At 39.8% G+C, this 25,713-nt stretch overlaps 1 protein-coding gene across 19 annotated transcripts in view; it reads right to left on the bottom strand.

Moving 5' to 3' along the window:
* The window catches only part of mpdz (multiple PDZ domain crumbs cell polarity complex component), a 368,137-nt gene that overhangs the window by 199,503 nt on the left and 142,921 nt on the right, over positions 1–25,713 (bottom strand). For 16 of the 19 annotated variants that reach the window (XM_087996853.1, XM_043714523.2, XM_043714540.2 and 13 more), the window contains 5 exons: positions 18,696–18,866; positions 16,548–16,631; positions 8,914–9,099; positions 6,350–6,559; positions 2,458–2,583 (listed from right to left, as the gene is read on the bottom strand). In XM_087996853.1, the coding sequence (XP_087852979.1) occupies positions 2,458–2,583; positions 6,350–6,559; positions 8,914–9,099; positions 16,548–16,631; positions 18,696–18,866 (777 nt within the window). The remainder of the gene's footprint in view (positions 1–2,457; positions 2,584–6,349; positions 6,560–8,913; positions 9,100–16,547; positions 16,632–18,695; positions 18,867–25,713) is intronic. The other 3 variants (XM_087996875.1, XM_087996857.1, XM_087996823.1) reach the window with 2 other exon arrangements.

Consider the following 25,713-nt stretch of genomic DNA (forward strand, 5'->3'; position numbering starts at 1 on the left):
TGATCTGCTTTTCCAAAATGCAGCATCTCACATTTATCTAAATTAAACTCCATCTGCCATTACTCAGCCCATCTGATCAAGGTCCCATTTTACTCTGAGGTAACCTCCTTCGCTGTCCACTGCACCAATTTTGCTCTCATCTGTAAATATACTAACCATATCTCCTATATTCACATCCAAATCATTGATGTAGATGACAAAAAGCAGTGGACCCAGCACTGATCCTCATGGCACACAGCTGGTTACACGTGTCCAGTCCGAAAAGCAACACTCCACCACTACCCTGTCTTCCACATTCAAATCAGTTTTCTATCCAGACTGCTAGTTCTCCCTGTACTCCAGGTGATCTATCCTTGCTAACCAGTCTGCCATGTGGAACCTTGTCAAATGTCGAACTGAAGTCCATAAAGACCACATCCACTGTTCCGCTTTCATAAATCCACTTTGTCACTTCTTCAAAATACACAAGCAAGTTAGTGAGACATGATTTTCCACATACAAAGCCAAATTGACTATCTTTAAACAATCCTTGCCTTTCCAAATACAGGTGAATCCTGTCCAACAACTTGCCCATCACTGATGTCAGGCCCACCTGTCTCTAGTTCTCTGGCTTTTGCTTACCATCTTTCTCAAATATTAGCACCACGTTAGCCAACCTCCAGTCTTCCAGCAACTCACCTGCAGTTATCGATGATAACTGCTCAGCAAGAGGTCCAGCAACCACATCCCAAGGTTCCAACAAACCTCTGGGGTACACCTGATTACTTATCAAATTTAATGTGTTTTAAGATGTCCAGCACCTCCTTGTCCGAAAAATGGACGCTAAGATATTGCTATTTATTCCCCCAAGTTCTCTAGCTTCCACATCCCACTCCACTACAGACACTGACACAAAATACTCATTTAGTACCTCACCAATCTTTAACGGGCATTATTGTCTCTCTACTCTTTTGTCCTTAAAAATTTGTAGAATCCCTTTGGATTCTCCTTAACTCTATTTACCAAAGCTATCTTGTGTCCCCTTTTCGCCATCCTGATTTCCCTCAAGTATACTCCTTCTGCCCTTCTCTTCTTCTCAGATTCACTCAATCCCTGCTGTCTATATCTGAAATGTGCTTCCTTCACTTTATTGACCAGAATCTCAATTTCTCTGGTCATCCAGCATTCCCTACTCTTACCATACAACTGATGCGAAGGACTGTGATTTGAAAAAGTTCTGGGGATTACATATTAATCACTCAAAACCTGCATCCCCATTCTAAGTGATTAAAAACCTCACAGCAATTTAGGTTTGTTCAATACTTTGCAACAGTTGTATGACACTTTGATCTTTTACTATAAAGTCTGCATCCTATGATCCTGCCCCACTATCTACTTCATGAAGGAGCAGTGCTCCAAAAGCTTGTAATTCCAAATATATCTGTTGGACTATAACTTGGTATTGTGTGATTTTTAACTTTGTCTTATTTTTCAGCCATCCCTTTACCGAAGAATAACCACTCCAAAACAACTTCTGGAAGTTCTATGGCAGGTCGAGTTAAGTTTCTGGTCAATGGTAACCCCCACAGAATGTTGATAGTGGGGTATCCAGTGATGGTAACACCAATGATTGTAAAAGAGTCAGTGGTTAGATTGTCTTTTATTGGTGATGGTCATAGTCTGGCATTTGTATGGCATGTATATTACTTATCACTTGTCAGCCCAAGCCTTGATATTTTCTAGATCTTGTTGAATTTCAGCTTGGTTTCTTTTAGCACCTGAGCCGTTACGAATGGTAGTTCACATTGTGCAATCATCAGGAATCAACCCCACCTCCGACCTTATGCTGGAGGTAAGATCATTGCATTTTCGCTGAATTAGTTTAAGACTCCTCATGATTCAATTCTCAATCTTTTAATGATTACAGTTGATCTCTTCTGTGTGCTTCTAACATTAGCAACACCGTTTTTGCAGTAATGGAGACCAGAACTGCATGCAGTATTGAGTGCAGTTACACCACGTTATCAGGCTTACATTGTTATTTGGCTCAATATTGATCCTTTTATATATCCCAACAGCTAATTTTCTCTACTCACCATTATGGAGTACTTTTGTATTTGTTCAATTGCAATTCTGAGTCCTTTAACTTTGTTTCATTTTACAAGCAAATTATTTATTTCCCATTTAAATAGTACCTTTGAGGTTTTTCTGTCCCCATGTGTAGTTTAGATATCTCCTATGTGCCTAATTAACAAGTGAACTCAAATCCTCTCCTGTTTTGAGTCTATTCACGATTGTGTTCATAACCTCCCAGTTCCAAGTTATTCATTATCTTTGATAATTGCTACCACATAGACAATCAATTCAAGCCAAACACATTTTAAAGAGTTTCGACCAAGTGTAAAGTATAACAAGACAGAAAAGCATAGATGAAGATGCCTACAGGTGTACAGTTCAGAATGAAAAAAGATAACTAACCAGTGCTAATTCTGCATGAAAAACAGCATCGGCTGATGCCTCCTCCTCACCACCATCACAAGGCTGATTCAAGTACAGTAAAGCTTCCTCATTAGTAGGCAAATCTCCCTCCTCTGGAGAAAACTGCTGAAACATTGGAATTGAGAGTGTATCACAAGCAGCTGATATACAAGATGGATATAAGTGATACACATGGTTATCCAGAAAACACCAGCCTAAATTCTGTCTGCAATGAATAGTATTTTGTGATGAAAATAGTGAAGAGCCCAGAAATTGCAAGTCTCACCTCAAACATGGCACTTTCCATTTTGAACAGGTGGGAATGAGCTTGGATAAGGATTTGCACATTTATGGAGGTTACTGGCCATTTAAAAATATCTAACTTCACTGAGGTAGGAATCCGGTACGCTTGGAGTCTGAAAACTGAAATGTGCACAGTTAACCTGCTAACTGTATTTCTGAACTTTGTGCATTTCTTTGAACGACAGGAGATACCTTTTCAATCTGGTCCCAAGGCACATGAAGTGAAGCCACCTTTGGGAAGTCAGGTGTTCTTTGGGAGTGTTAGGTACAGGCATATTTGTGCATAAAAATCATGAAAGAATCGTTGCCACAATCCTAGAAACTATTAACATAATCTATCAAAGGGAGCTGTCAAGTTAATCAAAGAATTAAAAAGTACTGCAGCACAATTGGTTTAACAGCCTTTCATTATCATGGACAGGTGCATGCCATTTCAGGTGACTGATAGTTACAAGTGATATAGCCTCTTTCAGGTGGGACTACCAATTCCTTTGCATGGATTCAGGGGTCTGTACACAGTACATACTATGTGCATGCAAGGACAAAAGGTGAAGGACATGTTTGAAATGAAGCTGTTATGGGCCATTAAGATTATGTAGGTGAGTACTGGTTAGCATGAAGATCTGAAGGCCTATAGGAGAGAATGAGGTGCATGGGGAGCTTGGAGAATCACTTAAGTTGTGTTTTGAAGCTTGCAACCTGACAAGACGTGGTAGCTGGAGGGATTTACCTTGATGTAAAGAATATGGCATGGAGCAAGAGGAAACATTGATTTGCATTGGGGAGTGGAGATGCAAGGGACGAAGAAAAGTATCATGTTTTTAATTTCTACTTTTACATTTTCAGACAGAGCCAGATTCCTGCTGCTGGCTTTCTGGCCACCTTGCTTCTGCACCCAGCAGCTTCCTCACCAATCCGCCTTCACCTATCCACATCTAATCCAGTCTTCCACCTAAGTGCCAAAGATTCAACCAAGAGTAGCCAAGTGTGCAGAGATAAGAATCACAGGAGACACAAGTAAAGATCCCAGTCTCACCATTCATCTTGTAGGGGGGAACATTTAAATTAACTGCATAAGAATTCCAAAATTTTCATGGTGATTTGTTGTGAATTTTGCTTCACAAAGTTATTGAGCAAAAAAAAATATCCCTTAAATAAAAGGGATGGCGGCATGGTGGCACAGTGGTTAGCACTGCTGCCTCACAGCGCCGGAGACCCGGGTTCAATTCCCGCCTCAGGCGACTGACTGTGTGGAGTTTGCACATTCTCCCCGTGTCTGCGTGGGTTTCCTCCGGGTGCTCCGGTTTCCTCCCACAGTCCAAAGATGTGCAGGTCAGGTGAATTGGCCATGCTAAATTGCCCGTAGTGTTAGGTAAGGAGCAAATGTAGGGTTATGGGTGGATTGCGCTTCGGCGGGTCGGTGTGGACTTGTTGGGCTGAAGGGCCTGTTTCCACACTGTAATGTAATGTAATCTAATGTAATCTAATCTAATCTAATGTAATCTAATATAATCTAAAACAGAAATCTAGCTTGCAGAACAACTCCATCTTTCATAAAATCAAAAGGCCCTGAACAATAGCCATGAAATTAAATGTGGCACTTCACAAAATGAGTTGAAACATCAAGCATGAAACCAGAGTATTGTGATACAGTCAAGAAACAATGCTGCTCCTCCATCACATTTTATGTATTTATGCACTTTAGAACTGAAATACAAGTTACTTTATGGTAATGATAGTAAAGCACCCACATTCAAATATTTCCAACTAGCAAGTCAACTGAAATGCAACTTATACCAACTCTCCAGTGTTTATTCAGACACCTAACAGACAGACACAAGCAGTACAACAAATTGCTCTGTCGATATTAAGCCCCATTATGTCAAGCACACAATACAAGCCAAAAAAGAATTGATAAAAACATACTGATCCCATCAATCTTAGGCCTATCGAGATTTCTACTTGGTTGCTTCAGAATGGTCACATTCAAGGTAGCCAATGTTAATCATTTGAATTTTCACAAACATGAGTTATTTGTAAGGCAGTCTTTCAGAATAAAATCATTTTATTTCAACCTAAAGTAAAGTAATTAACAATTAAAGCTGAATTAACCAGCTTTTCAAATGCTAAATGATTTTGAGCAAGCTCCTCAATGCACGGCAACAAATGTGAATTCTAGCTGCAGCCTCTCAGTGGCTAAGTAACTAAATGCAGTTAATAAAACAGCATGTTGAATGGTACCACAATATTAGAAAACATAGCAGTGGCTATGAAGAAAATTTATCACTTCATAATATATGTCAATCAAGTAGAAATCTATGATAAACTAAATTGAAATTTTTAATGAAGTTTAATTGGAAATTACTGTCTAAACTAGAATTAGGTTAAAAATACATAATACATTTCTAGCAGAGTCTTTAGGTTGGGTTAGAGCTCCTAACCCTAATCTTACTCCATTGCAAGGATCAGGCAATGAGTCAACAAAAGGGGTCAACGACAGATTAGAATTTGGGGTAGTCTATCTCATGAGGGAAATTTGGGGAATGGGTCAAGAAGGATGAATTCTGGTGAATATAGGACTGGAGCGTTCTGGAATATAAGAGAAACAGCAACATGATGGGTGGTGACTGCAATAACTGTGGAGAAACAATGAAAAGGGAGAATGAATCCCAGGAATTCATTGCAAATAAATAGTACAAATGGTCACCTCAATTGATAGTGAATGGGGTACAACGGCACAGAGCATTCACACTATGCAGTTATCTGCTTTCACAAACTCAAATACAAGTCACAACTTGGAGGATTATGATGCTATTCTTCCACGTTCTATGGAAGAGGGAGGTAAAAGCAAAGCCCTCTTTGCAATTTCTTCAGCAGTCCCATCAACACCGTGGGCGGCACGGTGGCACAGTGGTTAGCACTGCTGCCTCACAGCGCCTGAGACCCGGGTTCAATTCCCGCCTCAGGCGACTGACTGTGTGGAGTTTGCACATTCTCCCCGTGTCTGCGTGGGTTTCCTCCGGGTGCTCCGGTTTCCTCCCACAGTCCAAAAGATGTGCAGGGTCAGGTGAATTGGCCATGCTAAATTGCCAGTAGTGTTAGGTAAGGGGTAAATGTAGGGGTATGGGTGGGTTTCGCTTCGGCGGGTCGGTGTGGACTTGTTGGGCCGAAGGGCCTGTTTCCACACTGTAATGTAATCTAATCTAATCTAAAAAATCTAAAAAAAACAGTCCCTTCAACAGGCTACTGTACAACTGGGAAAACTTTAAGAGGTTTCACAGGGCAAGTTCCACTTACAATTTTGTATGTTACAAAAGGACCCAGAAACAGGGACAGAAAAATCTTCTATGCACATTTCAGTCAAACACAGTCAATGGTCCAAACGTAGTACGACCATTTGGTACAGATTAGAAGCAAGAGCTCATGCGCAGTAATCAGTATACATTTGCCCACTTTATATCTAAATAAAAGATGAGACACAAACAAATTCCTATTCCTGCCTGCCAAAGAGTTTTGGTTATTATCGCTTATATCAAATGCCAGAATTTTGCACCAGCCCTACCCTTCAATATTGAAAAAAACAACTTACTGGCAAAGGTTTGGCTACACCAATTCTAACTTTGCCTCCTGATGCACCTTTCAGTGCCTGAACTGCTTCCTCAAGAGTAGCATTCTCCAAGTTGATGTTGTTGACAAACATGAGTCGGTCTCCTGGAAGAAGTCGACCATCTTGTTCTGCCACTCCACTGGGCACTAATGATCGAATTACAATAACTGTTCGCATTGGGTCAGCTGGATCCTGTAGTTCCAAGTGTTAAAATGTCAATAATTTAGAGCTAAAAGACAAAAAACTCATTTAAACCACCGTTCAACTAATTTAAAAGTCAAGCACACTAAGTTCTAAGTGTCCTCTGGAAGAAAACAAAAAAATACAACAAACAATTTCAGTCAATAAATTACAAATGAATCCAGATGAAGAAAGGCTGCTTGGTCCATTAGACTGATTAAAAAATGGAATTCTTAATTATAACAAACCTCTGGACAGCACAGATCTGTTGTCTGAAACAAATATAAAGACTAAAGGGCCACCAAGTGGCTTCTGAGAGAGGCTCAAAACAATTATGAAAGCAAAACTTTGCAATGACAGAAAAACTATGAGAAGACTTAATACTTATATAAAAAGGATAAGCGGCTGGTTAAGAGCACTATTGGCCCATTAAAGGCTAAGAGTGCAGGTCCTATCAATGACCATGGGGAAATGGCAGACATGCTGAATGATTATTTTGCTTCAGTAATCACAGGAAAAAAGGATAGCTTAGCAGAAGTCCCAAAGCTACTAAGAGGATCAGGGTATAAATAAAATTAGCTTAAGTAATCATCAATAATTATTAAAATTAAAAAGTAACAAATCTCCAGGACATAATGGCTTCCATCCATTGGTATTAACAGGAGGTAGGAGAGCACATTGCTGAAGCCCTAACCATAATCATTCAGAGTTCCATAGATTCAGAAATTGTAAATCTAGATTGAAAATTTGCTAATGTTGCTCTTTGTTTTTGAGAAAAATGGCAAAAGGAAACTAAGGAATTAGAGACCAATTGGTCCAACATTCAAGATGGGGAAATTGTTGGCGACTATAATCAAGCATAGAGTAATTGATCACCTTGAAAATGTCAGTTAATCAGGGAAAGATGGCATGGATTCATGAAAGGTAGGTCATGCCTGACAAACATTAGTTTATTGAAGAGGTGACAAAGGTGGTTGGCAGAGTTAAATTGATGGATGTCATTTCTATGGACTTTCAGAACAGACTGTTAGCTAACATGGACGTTCATGAAATTTAAGGCAAATTACCAACATGGATAGGAAACTGGTTGACTGACAGGAAACAGAGTATAATAATGGGTAAGTGCTCAAACAGTAGGATGTGAAAAGTGGTATCCCACAGGGATCTGTGTCAAGGCCTTAATTATTCACAATGGCTTGGATAATGACACAAAAAGTCAAATATCCAAATTTGCTTATGACATGAAATTGGTCAGCATTGTAGGTAGTGTTGACAACAGCACAAAATGATAGATATTGACAGTTTAGGTGAATGAACATAGCTGTACTGGATGGATTTTAATATAAGCAATTGTGAGGCTATCCAATTCAAACCAAAAAAAGGCTAGCTCAGGTTATTTTTTTTTTAAGAAGGCACAAGGTTAAATACAGCAGAAGTCCAATGAGATTTGGGGTTGAGGTGCATAGCTCTTTAAAATGCCATGAACAGGTGCAGTAAATAGTCAAGAAAGCTGATGAAATGCTGGCATTCATACCTAAACGGCTAGAGGATTGGGAGTTTTGGGGGAAAACATATATGCTGTAGTTAGACCACATTTGAATTACAGAAAGCAAATCTGGGCACCACCTTAGGATGTTTTGGCCCTGGGAGGGAGTTTAACACAGGTTTACCTGGATGATACTTGGATGTCAGGCATTAGGTTATAAGGAGGGATTGTACAAACTAGGCCTTTAGAAGGTTGAGGTTATCTAATCGAGGTGTTCAGGATATTAACAGGGAAAAACAAGACAGAAAAAAGATTAACAATTTCCACTATTTGAAGACTCTAGAACCGGGGGGCACAAGTCGAAGAATGAGGGCCAGGCCAAGACATCAGAAAGTACATTGACACAGAAAAGACTAGTGAACGTTTGGAACTCTTCCTCAAATGGTAGTTGATGCTAATTCAATTGTTAACTTTATGTAATGTACCATTAAATAATGTACCATTATTAATTCATTTAACCCACCGAGGCTCTTCCGACAGCATCTTCCAAATCCACAACCTCAACCATCTTCAAGGATAAGGGCAGCAGATGCTTGCAACCACCACCAGCAAAATCTCCTTTCAAGCCATTTATCATCTTGATTTGAAAATATTGTCATTCCTTCATTATTGCTGGGTCAAAGTCCTGGAACTTTCTTAATAATAATACTGTGGGTGTCATGATCCCTGGGACTGCAGCAGATCATGGCTATGCTGTCTAGGGCAATTAGAGTTGGCCAATAAATCCTGACCTAGCCAGCAATGCCCACATCCCATGTACAAATAAGACGAATGACAGTTCTGTCATACAACCTAGAAGAAATATACCAAAATTAAATACCTGATAATCCAGAATGCTGAACCCAAGTCCTGAGCTACCTTTCTCCAGTTCTATGTTTTGGATTTCAGACTCCCACATTGCCAGAGAGTTTTGTGCCTCCACACCACTCTGTCTTCTTTCTATTTCACCCACAACTGCATCATCTACATCAGATGTTGCATTCATCTCATTTGGATTGACATGTCTCTGAAAAAAATACATTTAAAATGTTTTAGCATACATTTATTGCTAAATTTAAACAAAATCCAAACCATGGAAGGCCATTTGGTCTACTCAACGTATGCAAAATTAGATTCTTAAATATTACAAACCCCGACAGGGAAAGGAGTTAATTTGATACTCAGCCAGATGAAACAAAATTAGTAAACCATGAAGGTATAAATTGGTATTACATTTTGGATTAGGATTTGGCAAATTGTTGTTGCTTCAACAGTCATGGTTAATTGAACAGTCAAATGTCTTTTATCCACCCCATCCCCAAATAATCCTGTGTATTTGTGGAAATCAAAAATCTATCAATCAATCTCTACCTTCAATATACTCAAACAAAATAGCTCTCACAGCCCTCTGTGGTAGACAATTTCAAAGGTTCACAGCCATCAGAGTAAAATAATTTCAAGGATAGTTTTCCCTTCAACAGCACTATTCAAAAAAAAAATTAGTAATAAGGTCATTTTGAAAGATCATTAGTGATTGCTTTCTTAGAGTCATAGAGTCAAAGTTATACAAAACAGAAATAGACCCCACAGTCCAAGTTGTTCTTGCCACTCAGATATTCTAAATTAATCTAATCCCATTTGCCAGCATTCGGCCCAAATCCCTCTAAATCTTTGCTGTTCATTACTGATCCAGATGCCTTATAAATGTTGTGATTGTATCAGTCTCCAACACTTCCTCTGGCAGCTCATTCCCTCTGTGTGAACAAGTTTCCCTTTAGGTCCTTTTAAAATATTTTCCCTCTCATCTTAAACCTAAGCCCTATCTCTATAAAGGTTACCCTTCAGTCATTGCATTCCAGGGAAAATAGCCCCAGCCTATTCAATTTCTCCCCACAGCTCAAACCGTCCAAATCTGACGACATCCTTATAAATCTTTTCTGCACCCTTTCAAGTTTAACAATATCTTTCCTATAGCAGGGATACGGAAATTAACTAGCGAAGAGTAAAGTCCTCACTGAAGCATCATTTCACATTTGCCATCTTCTGACAAAACATTCATAGATGGCTGAGTAACTAAACAAGTTCTAAGTATCTGCTGACTCTTTATTCAAAGAATTTAAAAACAAAGAAGAAATAATAACAGCAATCCAAAACATGTAATTTGGTACATCTAAAATAGCCGAGTGGAACTTTTGTCCAAAAACCTATTTTGACAACTCCAGCAGGACCTGAGTCTGATGAATGCATCGCGCTGCCGTCCAATAGAACCATCAACATGACTAACACAGCCCAGCTGATTACTTGTTTAAAAACCATTCGCATGAGAACAGAGAGGATCTGCTGACCCTTTCACCCATTAAAGAACAAGGGATGAGGATATCAAAAAACAAATTCAAAAAGACATCTGCATTAGAAGAACACTCAAGACAAGAAACAAATTTCTGTCACAACTGATGTTGCACCAGTCATGCTCAGTGGAAATACAGTCTTTGTTTCATCTGCAACACTCATACTGATTTTCCCCAACGTCAATTACCACTGTACAATCCACCAGCGTTTCGCAAAGTTAGAATCTTTTCATGTAATGAAAATTGCTTTCAAGACTGTAAACTCAATTTGAGTGGGTACCCTTCAGCACCACTTCTTTAAATCATTACGTGACAAACTTAAAGCTGCCTGCAGCAAACTGATCCTTCATGCTTGTGGGGTAGTAATTCAATAAAGATTTTTAGATCTGATGCCTGAAATTGTCATTTTTCTTAAGTAAAGTAATGAAGTTTGCAGTGAACTGCCAGATGTGTGGTTGCTCAACTTCGGGTTCCTCACAGACAAAAGAGCTGAACTGTGAAATGTAGGGGAAGGAAAGAGACTTCACACGTATAATCAGTGCTGTAAATGCATCCAAACTGAAACTGGGCCTGTGATTCTCTTAATTAAAAAAACATAATGCTGCAACACTTACCAAGTCTGGAGAAAATAATGGGAAAGTAAAATTAAAGACAAAGAAAACTGGTTCCACCCAGGAAACTTCTGTGCACACCTGAGCAAGTTAGCGAAGGAATTCAATCGGCAATTTCAGGAATTCGATGCGATGGAACAAATAGCCTTGATTGTCTCAAACCCATTCCTTCAAATAAACAGCTACAAAGTCAGTTGGGTACTGATTTGCAAGGTAGTGAATTTAATATTAAGATAATTACTATGGAACATGATATTGAAGTGAAAGATGGATCAAGGCACAGTGACTTTTGGGAATTTGAAAACAGAGGTAAAAAAACACTATCACCTTTAAAGAGTATGCTTTGACTCCACTCCATCTGTGAGGCAATGTTCTCCAAAATGAAGAAAATCAGGTCCAAGTATTACATCCACCTTACAGATAATGGATCAAGGATGTCTTCAAGCATTCATAAGATATACTGAGGAGGGAGTGTGAACAGCCAGAGGTCATGGTACCAGTGACACAGGCAGGAAGAGTGACTCGGTCTTGCAAGGAGATTCAGAGGGGCCATAAATTGAAAGGTATGACCTCCAGGTTGTAATCTCAGGATTACTTTCTGTGACACATGGTAGTGTAGCAAGAAATAAAATGATAGTACAGCTTAACACATGGCGAAAAAGCTGTTATGGTAGGGGATGGGGCGGTGGAGGAGCTGCACATTTTTGGATAATTGTGATCTCTTCCAAGGCAGGTAAGATGTGTACAAAAATAACAGGTTGCATCTTAACTGGAGGGGCACCAGCATCCTGGCGGGGAAGCTTGCTTGTGCAACTCAGGTGGATTTAATCCAATAAAGCAGGGTGTTGGGAACTAAAGAGGTTAATAGGATAAACAGGCAGAGGCACTCTAACAATCATGGTGAGGCTAGGAATCATAAAAGAAATAAGGGGGTTAAAAGTCGGAGTAAATGATGGAGATGAGGCTCGGTTTTATCAGGAATAAATAAGTAAAATTGGTCAGTATGGAAAGCACAGTGCACAAGAAAATAGAGAGATAAAGACAAACCAGTAGAACTTATTTTAAAACCTTGTACCTAAATGCACGCAATATTCAGAATAAAGCTGATGAGCTGATGGCACAAATAGAGACAAATGAGTATGAGCAGATGGGGATACTGAAATGTGATTACAGGAAGATCAGGACTGGGAGTTAAATGTCTAAGGGTACTCAATATTCCAAAAGAATGTCCAAGGAGGAGGGAGGTGGATTTGCTTTACTGGTTAAGGATGATATCAAGGCTGTAAAAAGAAATGATATTGGGAGTAGGGACCAAAATGTTGAATTCTACTCTGTGTAGAAATAAAAACGAAGGGAAGAAACCCCTTGGTAGAAGTAATTTACAGGCCTTCGAACAGTACTACCAAAATAGGGCATTGTACAAATCAGGAAATAATGAGAGCTTGTGAGAAGGACACAAAGGAAATTGTGGATGATTTGAACATGCACATTGATTGGATTAGACAACTTGGCAAGGGTAGCCTCAAAGAAAGGTTCAGAAAGTGTATTAGGGATTGTTTCTTAGAGCAAGATGTCATGGAGCCAGAGAACTGGCTACTTTAGGTTTAGTATTACGTAAAGAGGAAGAATTGATAAATGGTCTTGTAGTTCAGGATCTTCTTCGAAGGAGTGACCACAACATGCCAGAGTTTCAAATTCAGACTGAAAGAATGAAGGCAGAGTCGCATATGTACTTTCAGTGTTGGGCAAAGGTAAGTATACAGGAAGGAATTGGTCCAAGAGGACTGGGCAAAAACATTAAAGGGCAGAACAGTTGACAACAGTGGCAAATGCTTAGGGAGATTCTAAATAACTTTAAATTAAAAGTATATTCCTGAAAGGAAAATGAATTGTAAAAAGCTGAAAAATCATCCATGACTTAACAAGGAACAAGGATAATAAAGGCAAAAACTAGGATATATCATACTGCAAAAGTTAGTGGCACTCTGGAGAATTGGGAAACTTTAAATGTCAGCAAAAATACTAAAAACGAAATCAGAAGACCCAAGATAAACTATGAAAGGAAACTAAGAGAAAACATAACCACTGATACCAAAGCTTCTGTAAGGAAAAGAATAGTGCAAGTAAATGTTGCCATTTTTGCCCTCTAAAGGGCCAATATAATAATGAGACGCACTGAACCAATATTTTGTCTCTGTTTTCACGGTGGAAAATAATAATTTATTCTCTAAAACTGCAGTTACTGGAGAGGAACTTGGTGAAATTGCTAACAGGGTGAAGGTATTAAATAAGCTGATGGGATTAAAGACACGGGGGGGGGGGCACGGTGACACAGTGGTTAGCACTGCTGCCTCAAAGTGCCAGAGACACAGGGGTTCAATTCCTGTGTGGAGTTTGCACATTCTCCCAGTGTCTGCGTGGGTTTCCTCTGGGTGCTCTGGTTTCCTCCCACAGTCCAAAAATGTGCAGGTTAGGTGAATTGGCCATGCTAAGTTGCCCGTAGTGTTAGGTGAAGGGGTAAATGTAGGGGAGTGGGTCTGGCTGGGTTGCTCTTCGGAGGGTCGATGTGGACTTGTTGGGCCGAAGGGCCTGTTTCCACACTGTAAGTAATCTAATCCAATCTAATCCCTGGGGCCTGATGGCCTGCACCTTGAGTGGGGAAGTTGCTGAGGCGAAATCATAAAGGAGGAGACAACTGAACACTTGGAACACCAAAGTTCACTTCACCAGTATCAACACTTGGAACACCAAAGTTCACTTCACCAGTATCATCATGGTTGTACATAGGGCGAGTCAAGCTGAATAAAGTTGCTCGAATTCTTTAGAGGAAGTAACCAGCAAGGTGATTAATGGGGATCCAGTGGATATGGTATATCTAGACTTCCAGAAGGCATTTGACAAGATGCTGCATAAAAGACTGATCCAGAGGTTAGATCCAAGAAGGTTAGGTGTAGAGTATGGGCTGGATAGAGGATTGGCTGACTGACAGAAAGCAGAGGGTCAGGAAAAATGGGTCCTTCTCTGGACGTCTTTTACATGAACTGCAGAAAGCGGGTATGCAGGTATAGTACATAATAAGAAAGTCAAGTGGAATCCTGGCATTTATTGCAAAAGGACTAATAAAAGTAAACAAGTGCTGTTACAATTACATAACATATTGGTGAAACCACATCTGGAGTACTATGCCCAGTTTTGGTCTCCTTACTTGAAGAAGGATGTGTTGACATTGGAGACAGTACAAAGGAGATTATGCACATTGATTCCCAGGGATGAAAAGTCTGTCATGAGGATCAGTTAAATAGCTTGGGCTTTTCCTCGCTGGAGTTCAGAAGCAGGGTGAGGGGGGTAAGTAATCTGATTGTGGTATACAAAATGCTAAAGGGATTGATAAGGTGGATGTTGCACAGAAGCTCCCCCTTGTGGGACACTCTGGAATAAGAGATCACAGATAGTAGAGTGAGAGGAGGTAGTTTCAAAACGGAGATGAAGAGACTTGGAGGTGCCGATGTTGGACTGGGGTGGACAAAGTTAAAAATCACACACCACACGTTGTAGTCCAACAGCCGAAGAGAAATTCCTTCTGAGAGGGTTGTGAATCTTTGGAACTTACTGCCCAGAGTGCAGTGGAGACAGGATCAATCAACAGATTCAAGGCAGAAATAGATATGTTTCTGATGAAAAGCGAGATAAAGAGCTTTGAAACCTGGCAGAAAAGTGGAGTTGAGACCAGAATAAGATCAGCCATGATCATGTTAAAAAGCAGAGTGGGCTCACAGGGCTGAATTGCCTACTCCTGCTCCTAATTCCTATGACCATTTAATGAACTGTTTAAAACTAGTTGTCTCAAATTACAATCTGGAATTCACTGCACTAGCAGATAATGTGCAGTCCAGAGGTCACATTCAGACTTGGTGAAAGCTTTAGATTTATGTGGCACTAAAAATAAACTTTATTGTATATTTTCACTGGGGTAGATGCTTGGTTGCACTTAAATTCCAGAAGTGATTTTTTTGCTAAAGGGCAAAGGCAACTGCTCTACGGTAATATCCGTAATATCTCCAAAACTGCACTCACTACTCCAAGTGCAGTTAACGGAACTCCAGAATGATTGAAACACGACATCACTATTCCTGCACTAAATTCATCTGCAATAAAATCAGACATGAGTTTCTCCTTGCAAAACGGATAAACTCCATATTATATTCCAGCTGCTATGCTCTTTCTTATTCACAAAGCCTGTCCAAATCCATCCTATATCTTCCTCACAACACATTCTCACTTAGCTTCATACTTTCCATAAATTAATTTGATTCACACTTGAAAATCATTGGCGTATATTCTGAAGAGCCAAGACCCCAACTACTGCTCCTTAAAGTACCCCATTCACAGCCTGGCAATAGGAGAATGGCTGAAAAGCAGTAGGGATAAATAGTCAATCTTTAATCAATGCCAGAACATTTGCAACTATCCCATGTGCACTTGTCCAATAAAGGTGGAATTAAACCACTTCATTAAAATAAACCAAAACTGCAGATAATAGAAATCTAAAACAAAAACAGAAAGTGGAGAAACTCAGCAAGACTAGTAGCATCTGTGGGCAGAAAAGCTGAAGTTGCATTTTGAGTCCAGTTATCCTTCATCAGAATCAAAAACAGTAAGGAAATGGTGGTAATAATGCTGATGATGGATGGGCCTATGGGGAGAAAAGGAGTCTAATATAATGCCCACAGAGAGAGAAAGAGAAAAGCAGACAAAGGGATTGCTGATAAACTGGGAAAGAGATAAATGCTGAATATGTGCGCTAACAGGAATTGCCAATAGTTGAAAATGACTGTGCTGAGGGAAACCCATGTTCAACAAGAGTTGGCATGTGGGATTGGGTAACAAACCTGGAGGAAGGTGTTCACGCTGTGAAATTGTTAAACCCAAAATTAAGTCCTGAGGACTGTTAGATACCTAGGCAGTGATGTGGTGCTGTCCTTCCAGGTTGCATTGAGCTTCACTGGAGCACTGCAGCAGACTTGAGACAGAAATGTTAGCATGGGAACAGTCTTGTGGTTGGGCAACTAGAAGCTTAGGCTCATTTTTGTAGATGAAGTGGTGCTGTTCCATAAAAGCCATCACCCAGTCTGCACTTGTCTCCCCAGTGTCAAGGAGATGTTGAATCATTAAACAGACAAAACAGTAAGAAAAGCATGAAAACTTATTTTAATATGGGCATTTTTTCAATCAATTGAATGCTTTATCATAATCAGGTTTATTGAGGCCAGAACTGTACAATAATTTTAAATGGAATTTGCTAAATGCTTGAATAGAACTGATTTTAAATGCGAGAGAGGAAGGTCAGTTAAGTGAACTGAAGCTGACAGGTCTATATGAACAGCTTCCTCGGGAATTAGGTACGATGGCTAAATGGTTTCTTCCTATACAGGAATAGGAATGACCTCATGCGGCCTGAACCAGACATTTACAAAAGTGGATACTAACAAACTAAAGTTAAACACAAACATCCATACCTGTAAAAATCCATGGGCAAGAATTGATTCTGCTTGATCCTCAATCCAAGCTACAGGCGCCGATGAAGGAAGAAATTCCAATGGCTAGAAAATAATTGCATTATAATCAGCTGAATTGGCGATCACAATTATTGTTTATGTGCATAAAATGCAATCTGCAAAAGTTCATAATTTTGCAATTTACCTGAGTCTTCAAAAATATGGCCCACTGAATGTTGGAATAAAACTAAGTACATAAAGGGATATATATTTGTGACATCCTCTAAAATGTGTTTAGTCAGGGAGACAGGATAAATTTACAGAAAAGGCTGGAAAACGTTGGCAGGTCAGTCTATGAGACCAACTGTCTGTAAATGGAGGCCTTTACTATGGTCATCAAAATGGAAATGGTTACTGCTTTCCTCACCCTCTCTTCAAATGCTGCTTGACCTATTGAGCTTCCTGAAAGCATTTTCTGATCCTATTTCAGATTTCCAGAATACACAGTATTTTGCTTTCGAGGCATTTCTGAATTTAGTTTCTAACTTGATAAATTTATAGAATGGAACTCTCACATTTAGTGCAAGAAAAAGAGAAAAATTAAGAACAATTTTCCAAATAAAAATACATTTATGGTCCAAACTTCTCAACATAATAGTAAATATTTACTTCCAATGTATAATTTTAGGCAGGTGGATTACTTGGTCAATTGAGTACCACATGAAATTGAAAAATTAGCTAGACAAGACTTTTATGTGCATCCAATGATGCTTTGTTTATTCACAGTAAAATGATCTTAACTGCTGCTCCAAACTGAAGTGTGTGGGAAAAAAAAAACTCCTCTCTCCTTTAATGTCAGCAGCAAGCGGAGTTGTTATGATGCAGGGACTGCAACCTCCAGAAATAACCTCTCAGCACTCAACACGACATAGGCAATACAAAAATGAGGCCATTCCCTGAAGACTACAAAAGCTGCTTCTTTACCAAAAAAGTGTGAACATAAGTTTCTTAATCTCAATATCTCAATGCCAGAATACAGAATTTAGGTCAGTTTTTTAATAAGCATATGCAGTTAATCCAAGTTTGTGAGCAAGAGCATTTTGTGCACAACAGCACTAGAAGCAAAGAAACAGAAACAGTCCAAAATGATTAGAAATAATCGTCAGCAAGAGATTGCTGGATTAAATAGTCTTTGCATTCCGCTTAACCATACAAGCAATGGGATCTTTACTTTTCCAGTCCATACAATGTTTAAAGTTAAAAATCACACACCAGGTTATAGTCCAACAGGTTTATTTGGAACACTGCTCCTTCATCAGGTGGTTGTAGAGAATAAGATTGTAAGACACAGAATTTACAGCAAAAGTTTACAGTGTGATGTAACTGAAATTATATATTGAAAAGACCTGAATTGTTTGTTAAGTCTTTCATCTTTTAGAATGACCATGTTGGCTTCAGTTCTTTCATAGGTAAATCGTAAAACTTTTTTTAAAAGTTACATTCTCAAGTGAACTTTAATGACTGGTGTCATGAAGGCCCAGATAATGTATTGAAGGTGTTAGCTTCCCTGTGTGAGGCTGTCTGTGCCACAATGGTCAGACTGATTCTAATCTTAAAAACGGATTTACAGTATCTTACATGGATTCATGGAGTTTTTGAGCAAAGTAAAATATAAGTCTACAAGTACAAATTCACCCCACAAACTTATATGTGTATGTGTGCATGTTGGGGGTTAGTGTGTGTTTGTTGATTATGCGTGTCTGAGAGAGATTGTGTGTATGTGTGTGTGTGTGAGTGGAAAGGGGTATAAGCCTCTGAGAGGGTGTGTATGGGAGTCTATGTGTGAGCATATAAGAGAGGGTCTGCGTGACTGTGTCTGTCTGTAGGAGTATGTCTCTCTCTGTAGTAGTGCGCGTGTGTCTGTCTGTCTGTCTGTCTGCGTGCATCTGTGTGTATAGTGCAATGGGATCATCTGTAGTGTGACATGAACCCAAGGTCCCGGTTCGCAGCAAATCATGCTATGTTTAGAGTTTGATAACAAGTGATCTATTGTGAGGCACGTAAAACAGAAATCAGTGCAAAGTAAATAGTTGTTGTGTGGAAAAGCTTGTAAAGGTTTCTTTACTACAGTGCAAACAAGTTGACTGGTAGATGCTACTACTACAATACCTCCTCCATTGACTGAATGGGCTCTTCTGCAGAAACCATATGATCTACATCAGTTTCGTGCTTGGGCTTCAGGATTGGGCGGCAACAGACCATGGTGACACTAACAGGCAAGTCTTTTAGTATACTGACAACATCCTTGTGGCTCTGACCAAGGAGTGGTATTCCATTCACCTAAAAAAAAGCAGAACCAAATTAATTCTACAATAAATACTTAACTAAATATATATAAACATATACTTATAAATTGTTTTATTATATAGAATCCCCACAGTGTAGAAACAGGCCATTCCGACCAACAAGTCCACCCCAACCCTCTGAAGAGTATTTCACCCAGACCTATCCCCCCCTACTCTAAGCCTGTAACCCTATATTTTCAATGGCTAATGCACCTAACCTATATATCCCTGAACATCATGGGTAATTTAGCATGGCCAATCCATCTCACTTGCACATCTTTGGACTGTGGGAGGAAACTGGAGTACCTGACAAAAACCAGTGCAGACATGGGGACAACGTGCAATCTCCACACAGACAGTCACCTGAGGCTGGAATCGAACTCGGGTCCCTAGCACTGTGAGGCAGCATTGCTAACCACTGGGCCACCCTATGTTAACTGGAATACTAATACTTATATTTTTATCTTAGTTATCTGAATTTATTCAACAATTTTTAAGCTATGTTCAACAAGTTTAATATTTAAAACATTAATATTTAAAACCATCAACTGCAGGAAGGCCAAATGCTAAACTGCAAGGATATTGATGGTGTGATATTGCCAGAAAATTTAGCCCAATTAATCAGAGATCACAAACACACAGATCAGCCTGAGAACTGGCAAGGATTTATTTAACAAACAGTGATATCATGGAAGAGATTTGACCCCACTGAAACAGTAAATGACAGGCTGTTCAGAAGGAACCACAGCTTCTTCCTGAACAGAGAAAACAGTGGAGTTTTATATCCTTACAATAATGAAGTGTGAGTTATGAGACAATGGTGTGAGTTGTATAACAAAGAGAAACAAAATTCATTCATTGAAAAGATTCAAGTGTCCAGTATCTGACAATGATTTTCTTAATTGAAAAGGAGATTCCGATTCTTGGCTGGAGTAGGTGTTAGTGGGTTTCATCCTGGTATCAATGTGTTAGTATTGTTGAGGGGGCAAGTGAAGTACCCTTGGTGCCTCCTTGTCTGGGTACCCTTTGTGAAGACTCAACTCCTGGTGGGAGTAGTTGTACCCTAAGGATATTAGAAGTGGTTGGGCTATTGTGGAGTGGGAGGTTCATTATCAGTTAATCTGAAGAAGTATGTTCTCTTGGTCTGGGGCTGGGTGAGTCATGTCCTGAGGTATGTGTGATGTCTGGGGTGGCTTGTTTGGCCAATTTGAGGCATTATGGTTAGGCTCTGTGGCTAAGCAACATTTTTGCGTTGTCTGTTTTGTGGCCATGTGATGGGAGGTCGGGACTCGTATTTTCGCCCATAGGTATAAATAACTGTTCCTTTTAAATTGGAAGGTATGCTGCCCTATGAAATAAAGACTGAGCCATTTAGATTCTCTGTACTTTTGAATACAGAGGAAAAAAACTGTTTTAAAGCTGTTAAAAATAAGGAGATGTGTATTTAGTTTTCGAAGGGATTAGATTAGATTAGATAAAATTAGATTAGATTAGATTATTTACAGTGTGGAAACAGGCCCTTCGGCCCAACAAGTCCACACCGCCCCGCCGAAGCGCAACCCACCCATACCTCTACATTTACCCCTTACCTAACACTATGGGCAATTTAACATGGCCAATTCACCTGACCTGCACATTTTTGGACTGTGGGAGGAAACCTGAGCACCCGGAGGAAACCCACGCAGACACGGGGAGAACGTGCAAACTCCACACAGTCAGTCGCCTGAGGTGGGAATTGAACCCAGGTCGCTGGCGCTGTGAGGCAGCAGTGCTAACCACTGTGCCACCGTGCCGACCACAAAACACCATTTCAAAAAAATGTGCTTTGTTACAAAGTATGTGACAAAGCCACAAAGACGAGACTACATCAATTCATTCTTCCCTCCCCCATTTAACTAGAATTCTCCATAACCATTCAGCAATTTTAAAATTTATAACTTATTCTATTAGTTTAAACTCTGCAATTTAAACATTTTAAATAATGCATCCGAGATCACATTATCTTTTACAGCAACATTAATAATCTTTATATTAAATGGCAAAAACAACAGACTCCATCAGTATGGTCTTGTATTTTGAATTTTAAACCATTTACTAATTGTCAGTTGATTCTGGTCAGTGTAGATGAATGTTTCTTTGCTATTATGATAGACGTAGGCTTTTGAGTGTTGAAGAGCCAATAACAATCTCAAAGTCTCCTTTTCTATGGTAGTGTACTTTCTCTAGTACAGTTAGTTTCAGTGAAGACTACTCCATTGGCTTCTCTATACGTAACTCATATAATTGGAATTTGAATACCTAAGTCATTAGCATCAATTGCCATTTTAAAAAGGTTTGGAAAAATTAGGATACCTTCAGCTTCTCCAAGGTTGTCAGTCAAGAATTCGACTGACGTACTTCTTTCCTTAAGATCGTTAAGGAAACACAGTTATTTCAAGAAAGCTACACACAAGTTATCGGAAAATTACAGACTCTTATACATCTTATGATCCCACATTGTGTTTTAGGGACAGGGTATTCTATTACAGCCTTAACTTTTGTTTTCTGGGCAAACTTGGCCTTGATTTGAAAAGGGGCCAGAGGGAGGGGGTTCCTAGATGAAGGGGGACCCCCAAGGGAGCACAACAGGGCCAGATAGAGGGGGGACAGATTGCCAGAGGTAGCAGCACAGATGTATATAGTTAAGAGGGAGTTACCCAGAGTCCTCAACATTGAGTTTGGACTCCAAGAAGACTGATGGCATCATGTTAAACACGGGCAAGGAAACCGCCTGCTGATTACCATGCACCCTCCTCACTCAGCTGATGAATCAGGACTTCTCCATGTTGAACAACACTTCCAGGATGCCAGTACAAAATGTGGTTTCAAAATCTAGGTTTCAATGTCTACCACCAAGCAGTATTAATCGGGTTGATTGGGTCGTAAGGGACAAAACTGAGAGACTGGGTCAATAGCAGGTGATGAGGGAACCAACAAGAGGAAAAACATACTTTACCTCATCCTAACCAATTTGTCTGCTGCAGATGCATCTTTCTATGACAGTACAGGTAAGAGTCACCATTGCACAATCCTTGAGGACATGAAGTCCCATCTTAAAATGAAGAATACATTCCATTGTGTTATGTCGTGTTGTCACTGTACTAAAACAGACTTGGACAGACTTCAAACAAATCTAGCTACTCAAAACTAGACATCCATGAAATACTGTGGGCTATCAATAGCAGCAGAATCATACTCCGATACATTCTGCCACCTCATGGTCCAGCATATCCCATATCCTACATTCTCCCATTACCATTAAGCTAGGAGATGAACCCTGGTTCAATGGAGAGTGTAAGGGGGTGTGCCAGGAGCAACACTAAGCATACCAAAAAGATGTCAACCTGGTGAAGCTACTAACAGGTCTACTTCCACATAAGCAGCAAGTGGTAGACAGAGCCAATTCATGCCACAACTAATGGATCATATCTAACCTCTGCAGTCCTGCCACAATCAGTCAACTATTCACAATCCTGTAAATAGTTTGTTTCATAATTAGGAAATGACCTATCGTTGCAACTGAATTGCAATTAACAAGTCAAAATTCCACTGTATTTTCTGCAAAGTCTGTACAGACCTGTTTTGTACTTGTTTTATTTATAAATTATGAATAAAGTATATTTTTGAAATAGAAAAGGGCTATCAGGAGAGAGCTGATTGCTAAATAGTAGGTAAGGTCAAGTAAATATTTATGACTTTTATCACATATTTTGTTAGATCATTTTGTGGTTCATAGTTTCTAAGGACTTCATTTTGTAATAACAAGGAACAGTTTTTTTAAAAAAGGCCCTTGAGAAATTGCTTTCATTTGATATTCAACATCTTATAAAAGGTTTACATTAAAAGGGGTAAGTCTTGGTAGGAGAGCCCTAAGCCACGCTCCTCCTGCTCAGTATGGTAGGCCAGGCACATTACCAATGCTCTGGTCCATCATGTGTGCAGCAAGTGTCTCCAGCTGCAATTTCTGAAAGCACATCTTTCAGAGCTGGAGCATTAGCTAGGAACAATGTGGAGCATCCACAAAGCTGAGAGAATTATGTATAGCATGTACAGAGAGACGTGGTCACAACACAGGGTAAGATTCTACAGGCAAAAAGTGAATAGGTGTCCACCAGGAAGTGTAAAGGGAGGAAGACAATGCAGGAATCACCTGTGACCATTTCTCTGTACCACTTTGGATACCACTGAGGGGAATGGCACCTAAGACAAAAACTGCCAAATCGCCTAAGCCAAATCTGTGGCACCACAGTTGGCTGTGCTCCACAGAAAAGGACAAAAAAGGTATGGAAATCCAGGAGGCATTGAGGATTCAATTTTAAAGGGAATATACAAGAGTTTATGTGGCTGTAAACAAGACTCCAGGATGGCACCTTGCCTCTGTTGTGCTTGGGTCAAGGATGTTTCAGAGCAGCTCCAGGACATCCTGGAAGGGGAGGGTGAAGAGCCAGTGATGGGGTACTCAGTGATATCAATGACATAGATTTGTTAAAAAGTAATGAGGTCCTAAAGGTAGAGTAGAATTAGGAAGCAAGGTCAAAGTAGGATCTCAAAAAAAAGGTAGCGATCTCAAGATTACTAACAGGGCCACGTGCTAGTTAGAGTAGAAATAGTAGGCATATATCAAACATAGAATCGCAGAATCTCTACAGTGTGGAAATAGGCCATTCAGCCCATCAAGTCCACACTGACCCTCCAAACAGCAACTCACCCAGACTGACACCCCTGCCCTATCCCTATAAGCCTGCCATTCCCACGGCTAATCCACGTAACCTGCACACCCTTGGACACTATGAGCAATTTAGCATAGCCAATCCACCCAACCTGCTCATCTTTGGACCATGGTAGAAAACCTGGAGCACCCAAACGAAAACCACTTAGACGCGGGGAGAACGTACACAGGTAGATAATTGTCAAAGACTGGAATTGGGTCCTTGGCTCTGCCACAGCAGCATTAATCAGTGAGTCACTGTGCCACCCTCAGTCAGATGAAGTGATGGTGTGAGGGAAGAGTTTCAATTCCTGGCATATTGAGACCAGTACAAACTGGACAGGTTACACCTGGGCAGGACCAGGACTGATGCCCAAGGGGAAGCAATGGTTGGGAAGGATTTAAAGTAAAATGGCAGGGGAACGGAATCCATGTAAAGAGTCAAGGACAAGTACAAAAAACAACGGGAATAAAACTGATGGACAGACAAATCAAAGAACAGATGCAAACAAGGTCACAATAAAGGAAAAAAAACAGTAGGAATGGAACAAGAAATGTTAAAAAATGGGTTTAGGCTTTGCACCTGAATGCATGGAGCATTCAAGTGGATGAATTAATCACAGTTACACATCTAATTGGGTGTTATATCGTTAAGATTAACAAGACATGGCTGTTGGGTCACTAGAGATGAGAACTAAACATCAATGGGTATTCAATGTTTAGGGAGTACAGACAAAAAGGAAAAGGCGGTTGAGTTGCATTATCAGTTAAAGACAATATTAAACACAATACTGAGGAATGATATTAGCTCAAACAACGCTGACATTGTGTAGGTAGAATCAAGAAATATCAAGGGCAAAAATATTAGTGGGGGTGCTGGATACAGCACCAAACTGTAGTGATGTTGGGAATGGCATTAAATCGGAATTCAGAGATGCATGCGGTAAAGGAGAATCTGTAATTATGGGTGACTTTCAACTGCATATAGTTTGAGTGAATCAAATTAGGTATTTACAACAAAGAGGAGGAATTCCTGGAATGTGTAAGTGGGATGGGTTTCTGCACCACTATATTGAAAAACTAACTAAAGAACATGCCGTCTTAGACTAGATATTATGCAACGAGAAAGGAATAATTGGTAATGTAATTGGGAGACCCCTTGGGGATAAGCGGCCATAATATCAAAAAATTTTTCATCAAGCTGGAGTGTGAGGTCATTAAGAGTGAGACTAGGGTTATGAATCATAAGGGAACTTACAATATTATGAAGCATGAGCTGGCTATGATGGACCAGAAAATATCACTGACAGAAATTACATTGAATGTTTGTCATTTCCTATGCAAAGAGTGAAATTGGTGAACTACAAAAATTATTTATTTCTGTCTGGCAGAAGAATGCAGATGTGAGTAATGACTAAACCAATGGTTACGAGGAAGCTCGATATAGTATTAGATGCAAAAAAAGCATAAAAATTGGTAACACAAGAACAACAGACCTGAGGATTTCTGAGGAATCAGCAAAGGAGGACCAAGTGATGGATTAAGAAGGGGAAAATACAGCATAGGGGTAAGTTTGCAAGGAACACAAGAAATGACTGTAGAAGTTTCTATAGACATGTAAACGAGGAAAAAGACTGGTGAAAACTAATACAGGCCTCTTACTGTGAGAAATCGCAGAATGTATAATAGGAACAAAGAAATGGCTGACAAACTAAATTCATACAACGTTTCAATCTTCAGAAAGGAGGACATGAATAATGTACCAAAAATATTAGGAAACACAGGGAAGGAACTGAAGCAACTCTATTAGAAGAGAAATTATGTTGGAGAAATTGATGGGATTGAAGGCTGATAAATCACCAGGACCTAGTAATCTACATCCCAGAGTACTTAAGGAAATGGCTCTAGAAACAATAGACGCATTACTGGTCATCTTCCAAGATTCTTTAAAGTCTGGACCAGTGCCTACAGGTCAGATGGTAGCTAATGCAATTATTTTAAAAGGCAAGTAGAGACCAGTGAGTCTGACATCAAGAGTGGGGAAGAGTCCATTATTCAGAATTTGTAGCAGAGCACTTGGAAAACAGTGAAACAC

The sequence above is a fragment of the Chiloscyllium plagiosum genome, unplaced genomic scaffold, assembly GCF_037043375.1.
Source record: "Chiloscyllium plagiosum isolate Xiang-an unplaced genomic scaffold, Cpla_swu_hap1 HiC_scaffold_2, whole genome shotgun sequence".
Lineage (NCBI taxonomy): Eukaryota > Metazoa > Chordata > Chondrichthyes > Orectolobiformes > Hemiscylliidae > Chiloscyllium > Chiloscyllium plagiosum.